The sequence below is a fragment of the Rhagoletis zephyria genome, unplaced genomic scaffold (genome assembly GCF_001687245.7).
Source record: "Rhagoletis zephyria isolate East Lansing unplaced genomic scaffold, Rhagoletis_zephyria_1.1 Rzeph_scaffold_00580, whole genome shotgun sequence".
Classification (NCBI taxonomy): Eukaryota; Metazoa; Arthropoda; class Insecta; order Diptera; family Tephritidae; genus Rhagoletis; species Rhagoletis zephyria.
The window spans coordinates 62,757-76,058 of NW_016157664.1; the positions used below are offsets into that span (position 1 = coordinate 62,757).

Below are 13,302 nucleotides of genomic sequence, written 5' to 3' on the forward strand. Positions count from 1 at the left end.
CCCTCTATCTGCAATTTTCACAAAAAACTACTTTGTGTTGTTAGAACACAGTCATCTGGGACTTACCTGTCAACACTGATGTTAATTCTGATTTCGCAATTTAATAGTAAAATTTTCTGTCAAGCGTTATACAAGGTCAGCATTAATATCACCGATCACTGTTAAGTCTTAGGTGAATTTTTATACAGAATCTCATTTATGTGAAAAGTGCAGATAGAGGGTATTGAATATAAGCCCTCCTTATGTATATAATAAATTTTCCTCTTCGGATGGCGAGGCCGATGTAGTGGCCCAAGCTAGTTGAGCATTTTGCGATCCGGTATTGTTTAGACCCTGGAAGGCGCCCCAACCAGCCAATTTAAAAGTTTTTTTCGCTAACACGAAAAGACTCTGGGATCTTGTAGAGCTGTAAAGATGCAGAGGTTTGAGTTGCTTCCAATAATAGAACGCAATCTGAAAAGGGAAAAATGGTGTAAAAAAAGATAGTTAACAAAATAATTACGTTTTCTTGAAATTCTCGTTATGCATTTTTGCACCGCCCTAATGTGCATACTTTTAAAACACAACATTCTATGGGAAATTGGTGATAATTAAAAATGTCTGCGTGCGGGAAAAAGTTTTGGATCCACTTCATTGATGTTTTGCAGGGCTGAATCTTCGAACTTAGTAACTGTACAACAGAAGCTCATCTGTGAGGAATGACATGATTTTCTCGATATTTTCACCACAACAGTCCGATTGTTTGATTTAGGTTGACTGCCGTGCAAATAAATTTTTCTACATATATCTTGCATCGTCTTGCTCTTTTTTATAATTTGTATTGTGTTTATAATAGCTTCAGCCCTCATTATATTGTCTTTTCTCTTTCATGTAGGCTTTGACGAGTTCGTTGTCCACAGCTGCAGCGAGTACTAGTGTTTGATACTGTAATATTGCTGTTCTCTATTTTTGACCGACTTCAGAAAAAGAAGGAAGTTATCAATTCATCGGAATGCTTTTTTTTATGTATGTTGCCGCATAACTTTCGATAATTCTTTCTTTTTTTATCGCAAAAGGTGGTACCTCAATGGTGGTCCCATACTAATTTGGTTTAGACTCGATTGTTCGACAGCGTTGCCATTTTATAATTTTCGAGCGGAGTGAAATGAGCCAAAAAGTGGAGTGTTTTTGGGTTTTCTGTAGTGTCAGAGTAAAATCGTTGGCCGAAATATATACATACAACTCGTGTGAGTTATAAACATACACTTGCCTGCATACATATAAGTACATACATATGTATCTGCGTGCACCTATTCATATTTAAATATTAACCCCCCCAACAATTTTTGTTGCCGGAAATAAGAAAACGTGTCGCCCGCCGAAACAAATTTATTGACGGTAATATCGCCATCGTATGGATTTCTTTTCACCAGTCGCTCTAAAACGTCCGCCGAAGGCAACTCACCTGAATGAGTCGTTTTCTTATCTCTTCAGGCGATATTTCGAATAATTTGATTATTTTTAATACTTCATTTATTTTTTGTATACAAAATTGTAACCTAGAAACGGAATTAATTCTTTCTTTCGCTATGGGGCTTCCTATTTTTTTCAATCCTGTCTTTGGTGTAAATTAAACTTTAAACTTTGGGATAAAGTTTGGAATTTTCGATAACTTATCTACTCCGAAATTGACATGAAAGAAATGATGTTACCGATTTGTCACCACGGTAATAAACCGGTGAGTCGCCAATTTGTTGCCAACAAGCTAAATTTTTTTTGTTATTTTTTACAAAAATATGTTTCATGCTATAAAAAACTATATAAATCTAAGTTTCAAATTTTATTCAAAAATTAAGGAAAGTTCAACAAAGTTTCCTCAAAACTTTAAATATTTTATGGCCCATTCAATTTTAGTATAATAATGTGTAATGGGCGGCCGCTATGGCGTAGTGGTTAACAGCAGCCGCCGCTCGGCAGGCAATGGCTAACTCTCGAGTGTATTTCTGCCATGAAAAACAGCTTCTCATAAAAATACGATCGCCGTTCGGAGTCGGCGTAAAACTGTAGGTCCCTCCCCTTTGTGTGACAATATCAAGGCGCACGCCACAAATCGTAGGAGAAGTACGGCCAAACACAAACATATGCATGTGTAAGCGCCAATCTGTTATTATTATTAGTGTGCAAATTTGAAGTGGGTAAAGATTGGATTTTTAATATTTTTTTTTGCCGACGGTTCTACGCATTTTTCTCCATACAAAGTGTTAGCGAAATTTGTTTACATGGAAGAAGGTTTATTTTCTTTTTCCATGGCCATGTCAAAGAACGTAGATAATAAGAAGAGACTACTCGTTATAATTGTAGCGAAAGTGTGCTACAGTGCGCTTTTATAAAAAAAAATTAAATAAAATAAGCAAAAGGAAAATATCCAAAACTTCTCAACGTTTGTTTTCTCCTTTATTTTTTTCATCATTGTATATGCGCAAAGATTTAGTCAACTTTTCAGCGTTCGCAGTTTTCATAAAAAATCGTCAGCCGTCAAAGAGATGCATTGAGCAAAATATCAGCTATGCACTGGTAAATTTTCGTGATTTCAATAGCCAAACCTTTTACCCTAAAATTTTAATAATTGCGGTCTATGTCGCATTTTTTCTCTTCCATTATAGTCGGGAAAATTTTCACAGCTATTTGTTGTTTTTTTTTTGCTCGCAAAATCGACAAATCAAAAATTTCCTTAACTTACATTTGTAAGTTAAGATAGTGATATCTTAATACAGGAAATTTAATCATGACCACTTATTTGTAATTAAGTATAAATGTGTGGTGAATAATTGACTGGTACCTATCTCCATAGCTTAAATTAAATTTAAAAAGTATGTATGTAAATCAACTTGTATTCATACATACAAAATTATGCTCAATACTTAAGACCTGCACTTTAAATTACACAAAATCGAGTTAGTTTAAGTTTAATACATTGTAAGTTTATGTACGTACATACATAATTGTATAAATACCATTGTGTAGTACTCATATACATACATACAGTGACGAACAAAAGTATTGGCACAGAGAATTTTTCGCAATTTCTGCAAAGGTTTTAATTATAATTTCTTTTTGATAATTTTGTATAAAAATATAGTTCATAATACACCAAAAAAAAATAAAAAAAATCTAAACCTTGTGCAAAACTCAGGAAAATTCAATAAATTTGCATACTAATTTGCGTATTTCTTCAGGGCATGCAGTTTTATAGCCAATTCAATTTTTTTTAGTATAACAAATTGCCAGTTTTCTTATAGAAGAAATTAATTAATAACGTGATTTTCTAGCAACTTTTTTCTAAAATTTTTTATAAAGAATCTGATTGGAAAGTTACAAATAAATATCCAAATTTATCGAATTTTCCTGAGTTTTGCACAAAGTGCAGAGATTTCATTTTTACGTTTTTTGTTGTAGTATGAACTAAAATTTTAGAACAAAAATTTGCGAAAGGAATCTAGAATAACGTTGCACACATTGCGAAAAACTCGCTGTGCCAATACTTTTGTCCGACACTATATGTATGTATGTATATTGTCGTATAAGATTGTAAAATTATAAAAGTAAATTGTTGGATTTGTAAAATTAAAGAAATTAGCACTTAAATGTACGCAGGTAGACAAGCAGACGTTCCCGAACTCATTTGTCACATCAATCGTTTAGTACGGGCATATTAATTATTAGCACATTATCATCTATCGATAGTCCATACCGTTTTATTTTTACACACGCGCTTTATATACATACATAAGTATGTATCATGACAATCACTATTGCAATGATGCGTTACATGAAAATATAGATTCACTCTAATTCTAAATCAAATATTTTTCAATCAATTTTTAATGTAATACGTAAAACATTTCCTTTGACGTTGTTTAATTTGCACTTTTGCACTTTTGCATTGATCTATTAATAAATACATTTAGCAGTTCCGGATAACTATATTTTTTTAAATACATAATACTATGTTTACATTTGGCTGGAAAACGAAGATTTAATTTTGGAAAATTGTGCAACAAATTTGCACTCAAGCTGTAAAATTAATGAAAAAGTTATATACGCAAATGCAAAACAAATTTATTTCGATAAAATTAAATATATAAATCATGAATTTGATTGCTTAATATACGGACTTGAACTTTATGAATTTGAATTTATCAAAAAACACTCTTGTTTGGCCCAAAGTAATTAATAATGCGTTGTTATTTCAATTCTCGAATTACTCAAATTTGCTAAAGTTTTTCTTAAGAGGCATGAAAATTTCTATACGAAAGTGGACTGCTAAACAGAGCCCACATTATCATCCTTCATGTCTCTCTTAAAAATTTATTATTTTCTACGGAAAAGTGTTACTTTCCTATTGCCAACTTCACACAACAGTATGAAACGGCAACATTTTTTGCAGAAAAGAAAACGCCACTAGTAAATAAATTTTTCTTTAATATAAAAATATTTTGGATCCTTTGTGTGATAATGCAATGTAGTTAGAAATATTTATTTGAACAAGAAAACAAGTGTTAACTATATTTATTTATCTGCATCTGTTTTAATCTGAACCCTCACCTCATATAAAAAATCTCGTTTGCGGATTTAAGTGACAATAAGTTCGGGAAGGATCATCTTGTAATTAGCTGTTTAAGTTCTAAAGCTGTTAACAAATGAGATGTAATATCAGGTGGATTGCCTCAAACTCGAAAGTATATTCCATATAATTTTAGAAACTTATGTAATTAAGGGGTTTTAAGGGTTTAAGGTTATACCTGTCCCTAATATAATTTTGCAATAGCGAAACTTGAGCAATTTTAACATCGATTGCTACGTCTGGTGCTCTTTAGAAATTTTCTGCAGCAGTTTCTGTGGCGCACCAGCCTTCACTATGTCAATTTGTTTAGTTTTTATATATTTTTTTTGTATATGTACCATACAGGTTGTTTTAGATTGCAATTAGAAAACGAAAATACAGTTCCTGCAACTCGTTTTGCGTGCATACAAGTTACGCAATATACATATGCGCTAGTGTGTTACCCAAACATAGTTGCAACGACACCTCAAGAGTAACTGTTTCGCTTAATTGCTGAGCATTGGGTAATGCAAGAAATGGATACCCCCGATTTAAATCGTAGTGATAGTACACGAAAAAGCTTCCGCCTGCCAACGCATCGTAAAGGTATGGCACCCACACCGCCGATCATTACAAAAGTCGATTTAGACATCGATGACCATAGTGATGAAGCTGCTGGCAAAATTGACGGAGAGCAGACAGCGGCTAGTGTCGGTGTTGTGGACGACACTTATTCAGCACAAGGCTCGAACACTGCACGTTCCATGGAAGACACAACAATGACCACCAAAACTAGCACTGGCAATACAGAAATCATAGCACGTTCCAATCGTATGACTTTACCAAGAGATACTGATATTATTATAGATGAAGATGTTGTGCGCTTGCGTAATAAGATAACCACTACACGAAATGCAGCTTCCTCTATAGCACCGTATACGTCGGTATCAGCAGCCGTAACCCCAACATCGAAGCTAAGCAAGGAACCCACCTTGGTGCTCACTGTCGAAGATGATGTGAATGTGTCGTTTGCATTGGGTTCGATTGAGAAGCACATCTTCGAAATGGAAGAAAGTTTTAAAAAAATGGAGCATATACGACAACCAAGTATCGAAGAATTGAAAATGGATCGAAAGAAGCAAAGTAAACGTTATGGCGAAACAGAGAATTTACTACAACCTGGCAACAGTGAAATGGCGTCAGGCACCGGCTTCAGCTACCTTCCGCCGCCCTCTGACCTAGAAAACTCAAGTGACTCCATTACCGACTTCCAACGTGGCACCGGCGCACGCAGCTCTGTTGGTGCATACTCCAAAGGCGTTACAGCGCCATATAAAACCAAAATTACACGCACATCTTCCGACACCAAAAATAGCGAAACAATGGCAATGCGTGACATCATAAAACAAAAAAAGATTGTGGCTAATAAAGAGTTGCCGCCGACACCACCCCAACCGAGTGTTAGAGAGAGTTTACGGTACAGTGGTAATGAATCGACGAAACGTATTTTTGTGCCCTCGAACACATCGCACCGAGTCAGTGTAAGCAACACCAACACCAACCCTACCGCCAATACAGGCAAATTGATCTCGCAGACAGATTCTGCTCTAATCGATAAACACCGTCAGGAGAATTTAAAGAAGTTTGAGTCCATGATTAGTCAGCGGGCAGCGGCTAGTAAAAGTGGAACGGCCAGCAAGCATGTGCCGTCGACGCGTATTACAACCGTGCCGAGCGAGCGTGAGAGAGCGGTGGCAAGAACGAATCAAATTATAACTACTACTACGCCCAAGGTAGCAGCCGCGCAGATACCAGCATCCGAAAGGGCGACGACTACATCCAATTCTGTGCATACTACTGTTTACAATAATCGACACGTTGGCAATGTTGTACAAAATAATCAGGTAAAGTTTGAATACTTAAGGTAAATCTATGAAAAAGTTATTTAAGCAGTGATATTACATACATCTGTATATGTACCTAGGTAGTCATAAATAATTTAAAATAGTTATGAAAAATTAGTTTTAGCATTAAGTAAGCTTTTCATTTTAGAATTAATAACGGCATAGGTGCAATCACTAAAGTTTGTAATATAAAATGCTTAACTGTTAATTTACAGCCACTATGGAAAGCGTTACTGCAAAAATGATAATAAATTAAAAATACTCGAACTTCTATAGTGTACTCACCATCACCAGTCATTAATGTATTTAACGACAACACTTTTCACGTAACAATTCAAGCAATCTTAAACTGGTATCAATCAACTCCTTGTGAATGAACCAAAAATTAACAAATTGTTACATAACATAAAACTCGTAATTTTGTTTCTAATTATGCATAACAGCCTTAACAATATTCATGACTTTTGTTTGCTGTTTTATTTTATTAATTTGCTCGTAGGTTTTATTTAAGTCAGTTCACTTTTTTGTGGTAGTGGGTGAACAGGTAAAGGATTAAATGGTTTTATTAAAAAAATTATACTAATTTTTACAAACAAAGCCACCACATACTAAGATCAGATCACTTTATTGTTTACAATAATGCAAACTTTAAAGCTGAAGAGTGAACCAAAAAAAGGGTGACCATGATGTAGCTTTTAAGTACGGAAAGTACTAAATGCAACTCTGGTATGTACTACGTATCTACAACTGTACATATGTGTTTAGTATTTACGACGATGGCCTTAAAGAGCGAAAGTTGCTAAAAATAAACGAAAGAAAAATTTGTGACCTTGGAAAAGTCATGGCATATTTTAGGGAACGCAGTCACGTTTGTTAATGGTTATGCGTGTAACGCTGTAAACTCTCTGGTCATCACTGATTTATAGAGAAATTGTGGAGATTCTGACTGTTCAAGGTTAATACGTTAATACATATTCACATATTTTAAGTAAAACGTATACAAGAAACACGAAACGGGGAAAATTTCGGAATTTATTCAGTACTTTTTTTTTTTTAAAGCGGAACACTTAATTGAAATGGAATCCACACAGTTACATACATTTGTGTATAATATTATACTGGGTTTCTTTTGTTTGATAATGTGCATCTTGTACTTTAAAAAATCCTATTTTATGTTTAAAATATTATTATTTTATTTTTTAATGAAACACCCATTCATAAGTTTTTTAACTTTATGCTTTCAATATATCCCGAATAACTCTCCAGCGGAAGGTCTATAGCGACAAATTTATGGGCCAATTTGGATACTTTTTATTATACATAGTCCCGCTAGGCGTCGCCTGGCCCGAGATATTTAGAAATGCTGTATTTATGCCCCAATTGGTTTCAAATTTGGCATATTTCATTAAAGCATAGTAAGACATAGATTTACAAAGAATGGAACTGCTAGGAGGTGCAGAAGTCAAAACGAAAAATGTACATATTCGAAATAACATTCATTCGTTTGAAAACAAATTAACTAAAAAAATTCAATTGAAATTTGTGTAACGAAACTTCATGTAATGTTACGTCAGTTACTTCTAATTCTTTATTTGAAAAGCTGTATTTGTGCCCCAATTGGTTTCAAATTTGGCATATTTAGTTGAACATCATGTAATGTTACGTCAGATACTTCTTATTTGGCACTACAACCGTTTGTCGGTTAAATTTCGCCAATTGCTTCTCTCTTTTGCGGATATACGCCAGTTGTTCAACGCAAGTGCGGACAGGGCCTTCCTTGCTTTCGTTGTCCGTCCACCCATGGGTGGCTGAGTCGAAGGATTTTTTCACCGGAGCATCGTCATCCATAACATCGTCGTCGTATAACATGTCCAAGCCACCGCAATCACTGTTTTTTATGCGCATAACTGTGTCCATGTCATTAAAAAGCGCATACAGCTCGTCATTCCATCTTCTTCGGTACTTGTCGCCCATGCGAACGGGGCCATAATAGATCTTGCGAATAATACATAGTTCTCTCGAAAGCCCCCAAAGCCTTATCACCTTTGTTAGACATCGTCCATATTTCTGCGCCATTTAAAAGGATGAGAGATTAGTGTCAGCTACTTCGGCTGATAAAAAAACTTGCCTAATTCGCAGGGTTTTGCAATTTTGTAACCCAGGTCAAAACGCACTTGTGTTTATTCAACATCACAGCGCCGCATATGCTTGCTTATATCTTTAAATCTTTACCACCAATTGTTTTACTGAATAGAGGCTACTTAATTACTATGCAAATATAGAAAATTTTTTTAAAATTTTGACTTTCATTTTATTTTGTAACATTTTGTTATACAAATGTCACCCCACGCCAGACTGGAAATGCCCAAATCTACGTGCATGTGTATGAACATACCCATAGTCTCGAGGCTTTCAAGAATTTTCTATCACAAGTATACTGTGAAAAAAGTTGAAAAAGATTTAAGATTTTGACGACGAGTTGGGTTTAGTAAAAAAGCTTATAAAAAAGAAATCGCACTTATAGTAAAATATTTCAGAATATTCTTATGTAGATTATTTAAGAATAAAACTAAAATCAAAATAAGCAGTTAATAAAAAAAACTAAAAAAATAATCGCAACAAAAAATAATAATCAAATAAAAAAGTAATATTGTAAATTTTCTGAAAATATATGTAGCATATTCTATAACAAAAACCGTGTAAATGCGATTTTCAAACTTTATACAAAATTTATAATAATTAAACAAATTTCCATCGAAATTTTAAGAGGCCATATTCAAGTGGCCGACAGTGTTAACATGTGTATGAAATTAAAAAAATATATGCAAGAAAATAAAAATAATAAAAAAGTTATACATAGATAATCAGCCTTATCATGAGTTTCATTTTTCCCGAACCGGTTCACTTTTCACTTTTGGTTTCCATGGTTTTACTATGGGCGTATGACAAATTTTCGGGCGATTTTTTTTCGGGTGAAACTCGGGATAAGGCAGAATAAAAAATTAAAAATAATAAAAGAAAAACCTAAAAGATAATTAATGAAAGAAGTTAATAAAATAATAAAATTAAAAAAGTTAAAAAAATATTAAAATGGAAAAGTAAAAAAGATAGAATTAGAAAATTAAAAATTTTTGACAAAATGAATAAAATTTGATAAAAAATAATAATAAATAAAAAAATAATTAATTAAAAAAAATAAAGCTAAAAAATATTAAAATGAAAAAGTTAAAAAATATTAAAATGAAAACAGTTAAGAAAATTATAAAATGCAAAAACTTAAAAAATTGTAAAATTGAAACAGTTAAAGAAATTATAAAATTATTAAACAAATAATAATTAAGTTAACTACATAAAGATAATAAAATAAAATAAAACAAGTGACATTTTAACTAAAAAAATAAAATCAAATTATGTATTTAAAAAATGGAAAAAGAAATTTAAAAGAGCTAAAAAAGGCTAAAAATAGAAATTTTTTCACACTATAAATTTGCTAGATATTAATTAAAAGTTTAAATTTTAAAAACTCGCAATCATTACAGACTTGTTAAGAACGGAAGAATCCAAGAATTTTCAGTTACAAAATGAATTAGTATTTTGAATTGTAATATAATACAGTTCACACGTCCTATGTGGTATGTACGTGCATACGCATGCCTCCATTTGTGGTACAAATATTGAAGCCGCATTTAAACAGATTAATGTTCGACCTGAATTTTTTGAGTTACCGTATTAGGGTTTCGAAAGAAAGTCAAGAAAAGAGAGGAAGTGCAATTTTCAAAGTCAGTTGGCTATTGAATGCCAATATGCATAATAATTAACTGCAAACATAAAAATGCGCGTTGAATAAGTTTTGACCAAGTTTCCATGTACATAAATATGTATGTATGCATATTTTATCGATTAAATCAACAGCAGCGTGACGATAAACTCGCTTTGACTTTTAAATTATGAATAGGGCAACCCAAAATATGTTCGGGCATGTTTTTTGGTCAGGCATATTAGCAACACGTTTCTCCAAAAAATATAAAGTTTTATATTTCATAGAACATATTGTAGCATATTTTGCAGTGAATGCATATTTTCGGATGCTTTGCGTTGCGTTGTTACGTTTAGAACTAATAAAAAAAAAATCTAAAATAATAACAACACTGTGTCGAAAAGGAAATAAATATCAAAGTACTCGTTCACATCGTGTTTATATAAAGCTTTTTTTATGTGCGAGAAGGATAATACTATTTATGTATATGTTTCGCTCTTGACAGATGAGTTGTCCCGCCGCTGACTAACAAGAATTTCATCAAACACAAGTAAATAGGTTTTGTTATGGAAGTCTTTATTATTACTAGTACCAGGTTACGCAGCGAAATACAAAACGTGCTTCGGTTACAGGCTAGGCTACGTGGTACTACTACAAGTACTAGGGCAAAGTTACGCAGCGGGAGTCAATTGTCACCTTCTAGGACAACAGCATATACCACGAGGTACCGGTATTCGACTGCCAGACTCCCGACTAGTACTTTCCGCTGTACATATGTATCTACAAACATAAACAGTATGAATTCGTATGTGAAACAATTTGTGAATTAGTTTCCATGTACTTGCATACATATGTTTTAAAAACAAATTGAATAAGTATAAATTATTAAACATAAATATTTATGTATATACACTTTTATGTAATTTAGAACATTTTAGGTGCTGCAAATAAAGTTAAAAGCATTTTTGGGCATACACATACGTATATAAACGAAATTCAAAAGTATATCTTATGGCTTATAATGATTTATTGGCATATTTTAAGCGCTTAAAATAAGTTTTTCGGAGCAATTTTTGGGTTGCCCTAGTTATGAAACACAATCTCGAGCCACCGTGTTTCGCTTAATTTCCTAATTATGTAGTGGTCGTACTTCGCTACGGGACGAATTTCGTGGAGGTCATCCAAAATCGGTTGATGTCCCAGAAAATATCGATTACTAGAACATAATGTGACACCGTGAGATTGAGGCATGCTCATGAGGCATTAGCTCCACCGGCATACTTTCAACATGGACATTGGGTCGTCAAAAAGATTAATTTGCGTTGGATCTGGCATAATTTGACAGTCGCTAAAAAAAAGCTTGCGCCTATTGGTGCAAAGAATTTTCTTTTTAATTTCCTGAGCGTTTTTGTATGCATTTTGTGTTTTTCTTGAGAGCCAACTTTAGTAATACATACATATGTATGTATGTAGGTTTTTTTTGTTTGCTTACTTGCTTCTATTTTACGTGTTTCTCTTGAAGAAGCATTTACAAATGTCGAATGTTGTTGTCTTAAATACTACGTAGGCTTGAATACTTCTTCGTACTAGACATAGACCTACATATTGATACTCTAGCCATTATGCTAGGTAACTACTGCGTAGACCGAATGGACAACTTTTGAACTTGGGAACATTTGTTTGAAAATTCCTACCTAATCTGACCGTTACCTATGATTTACCCTATGATTAATGTAATAACCAAGCTTGCTATGTCAAATATCAATATATGATATTTAAAAAATATATTAACAATTTTAATTAATACATTCCCTATTTAACGCTTTTCAAAATTAACGTAGCAAATATCGAGAAGTAGGTAGTTATTAAAGCATAGACATACGGCAACGTTGATTCCGATTAACGGCACGGTTGATCTGATGAATTTTTATAATTCATTCAATTATTACTTTTATTTTTTTGTTAAGGTATTTATAGTTGTTGACTTTTTTATAAAATTACTCTATAAAAAATTTAAATACACTAATAATAAAATATATAATTTCAAATGAAATAAAAACCGAAAATAAAATAAAATTATTAAAATATATCGATGGTCCTCTGCAATAACGACACAATTCAAAATTCAGAAAATAAAAATTGTTACTACTGTTATCTAAGTGGCTCTTGTCTTATCCATTTCCAACCCTTACTAAAGTAAGCATTAAGGATCGCTAAAGTAAGTGCTAAAAGGTTAGACATGGATTCGAGACGGATAAGAGGCATGAACAATAAAAATCGTTTGTGTTCGTAATATAGAAACATCAATGAGCCCTATAAACATTTTGGCGATCGTTCGAAAATGACCTTCGATATGCAGTATGCATATCGGACTGAGAGCGAACTCATAACCAACCTTAGTTTTCCAACGTTCATAGTATATTTCAATTTCCCTCTTGAATCGCAAGATTCCAGTACGGGTTCTAGGAACGCTAGTAACGGCGCCGTTGTATATACCATTAGGGGTACATTCGAAGCACGAGAACGCCAGTAGGGGCGCCATTGTATGTAACATTAGGGGTACAATCGAAGCGCGAGATACCAGTAAGGGTACCAGGGGCGCCAGTAGGGGCGCCATTGTATGTTACATTAGGAGTACAATCGAAGCACGAGATACCAGTAAGGGTATAATCAAGGACGCCAGTAGGAGGGGCCCCATTCGGTATACCATAAATAAATTAAAAAATGTAAACAAATAAGAATTTATAAAAAAAATTAATAAAAAATTCAAATGGAGAAAATAATAATAAAAAATCACAAATAGAAGAAATAAATAAAAAAATATATAAATAAACAATGACAAACGCTCGAGCCCAGGATTGCACAGTAAACAACAGCTGGACGTTTTGGGCAACGTTGTCATCTAAAAATCTCCTAATTCGCATTGCTTTTGAGGATACTCTGCAGAATTTAATCCAAATGAACTGCAGTTCATTCCCGAAGTAATTGAAAATTAAACTTTATTTGTGACTCCACAAAATAATATTTAATCCACATAGCCTGCTGAGTAGAGTAAAAAG

General features: G+C 33.3%; 1 protein-coding gene and 1 long non-coding RNA gene across 3 annotated transcripts in view; one reads left to right on the plus strand and one right to left on the minus strand.

The window, feature by feature from the left end:
* Nucleotides 1-13,302, minus strand: part of LOC108360484 (uncharacterized) — a 76,228-nt gene that overhangs the window by 47,071 nt on the left and 15,855 nt on the right. The gene's annotated exons all lie outside the window — the stretch shown is intronic.
* Nucleotides 4,949-13,302, plus strand: part of LOC108360478 (par-1) — a 39,839-nt gene continuing 31,485 nt past the window's right edge. For both annotated transcript variants that reach the window (XM_017612758.1, XM_017612759.1), the window contains exon 1: nt 4,949-6,486. In XM_017612758.1, coding sequence (XP_017468247.1) covers nt 5,110-6,486 — 1,377 coding nt within the window. In that variant the 5' untranslated portion in view covers nt 4,949-5,109. The remainder of the gene's footprint in view (nt 6,487-13,302) is intronic.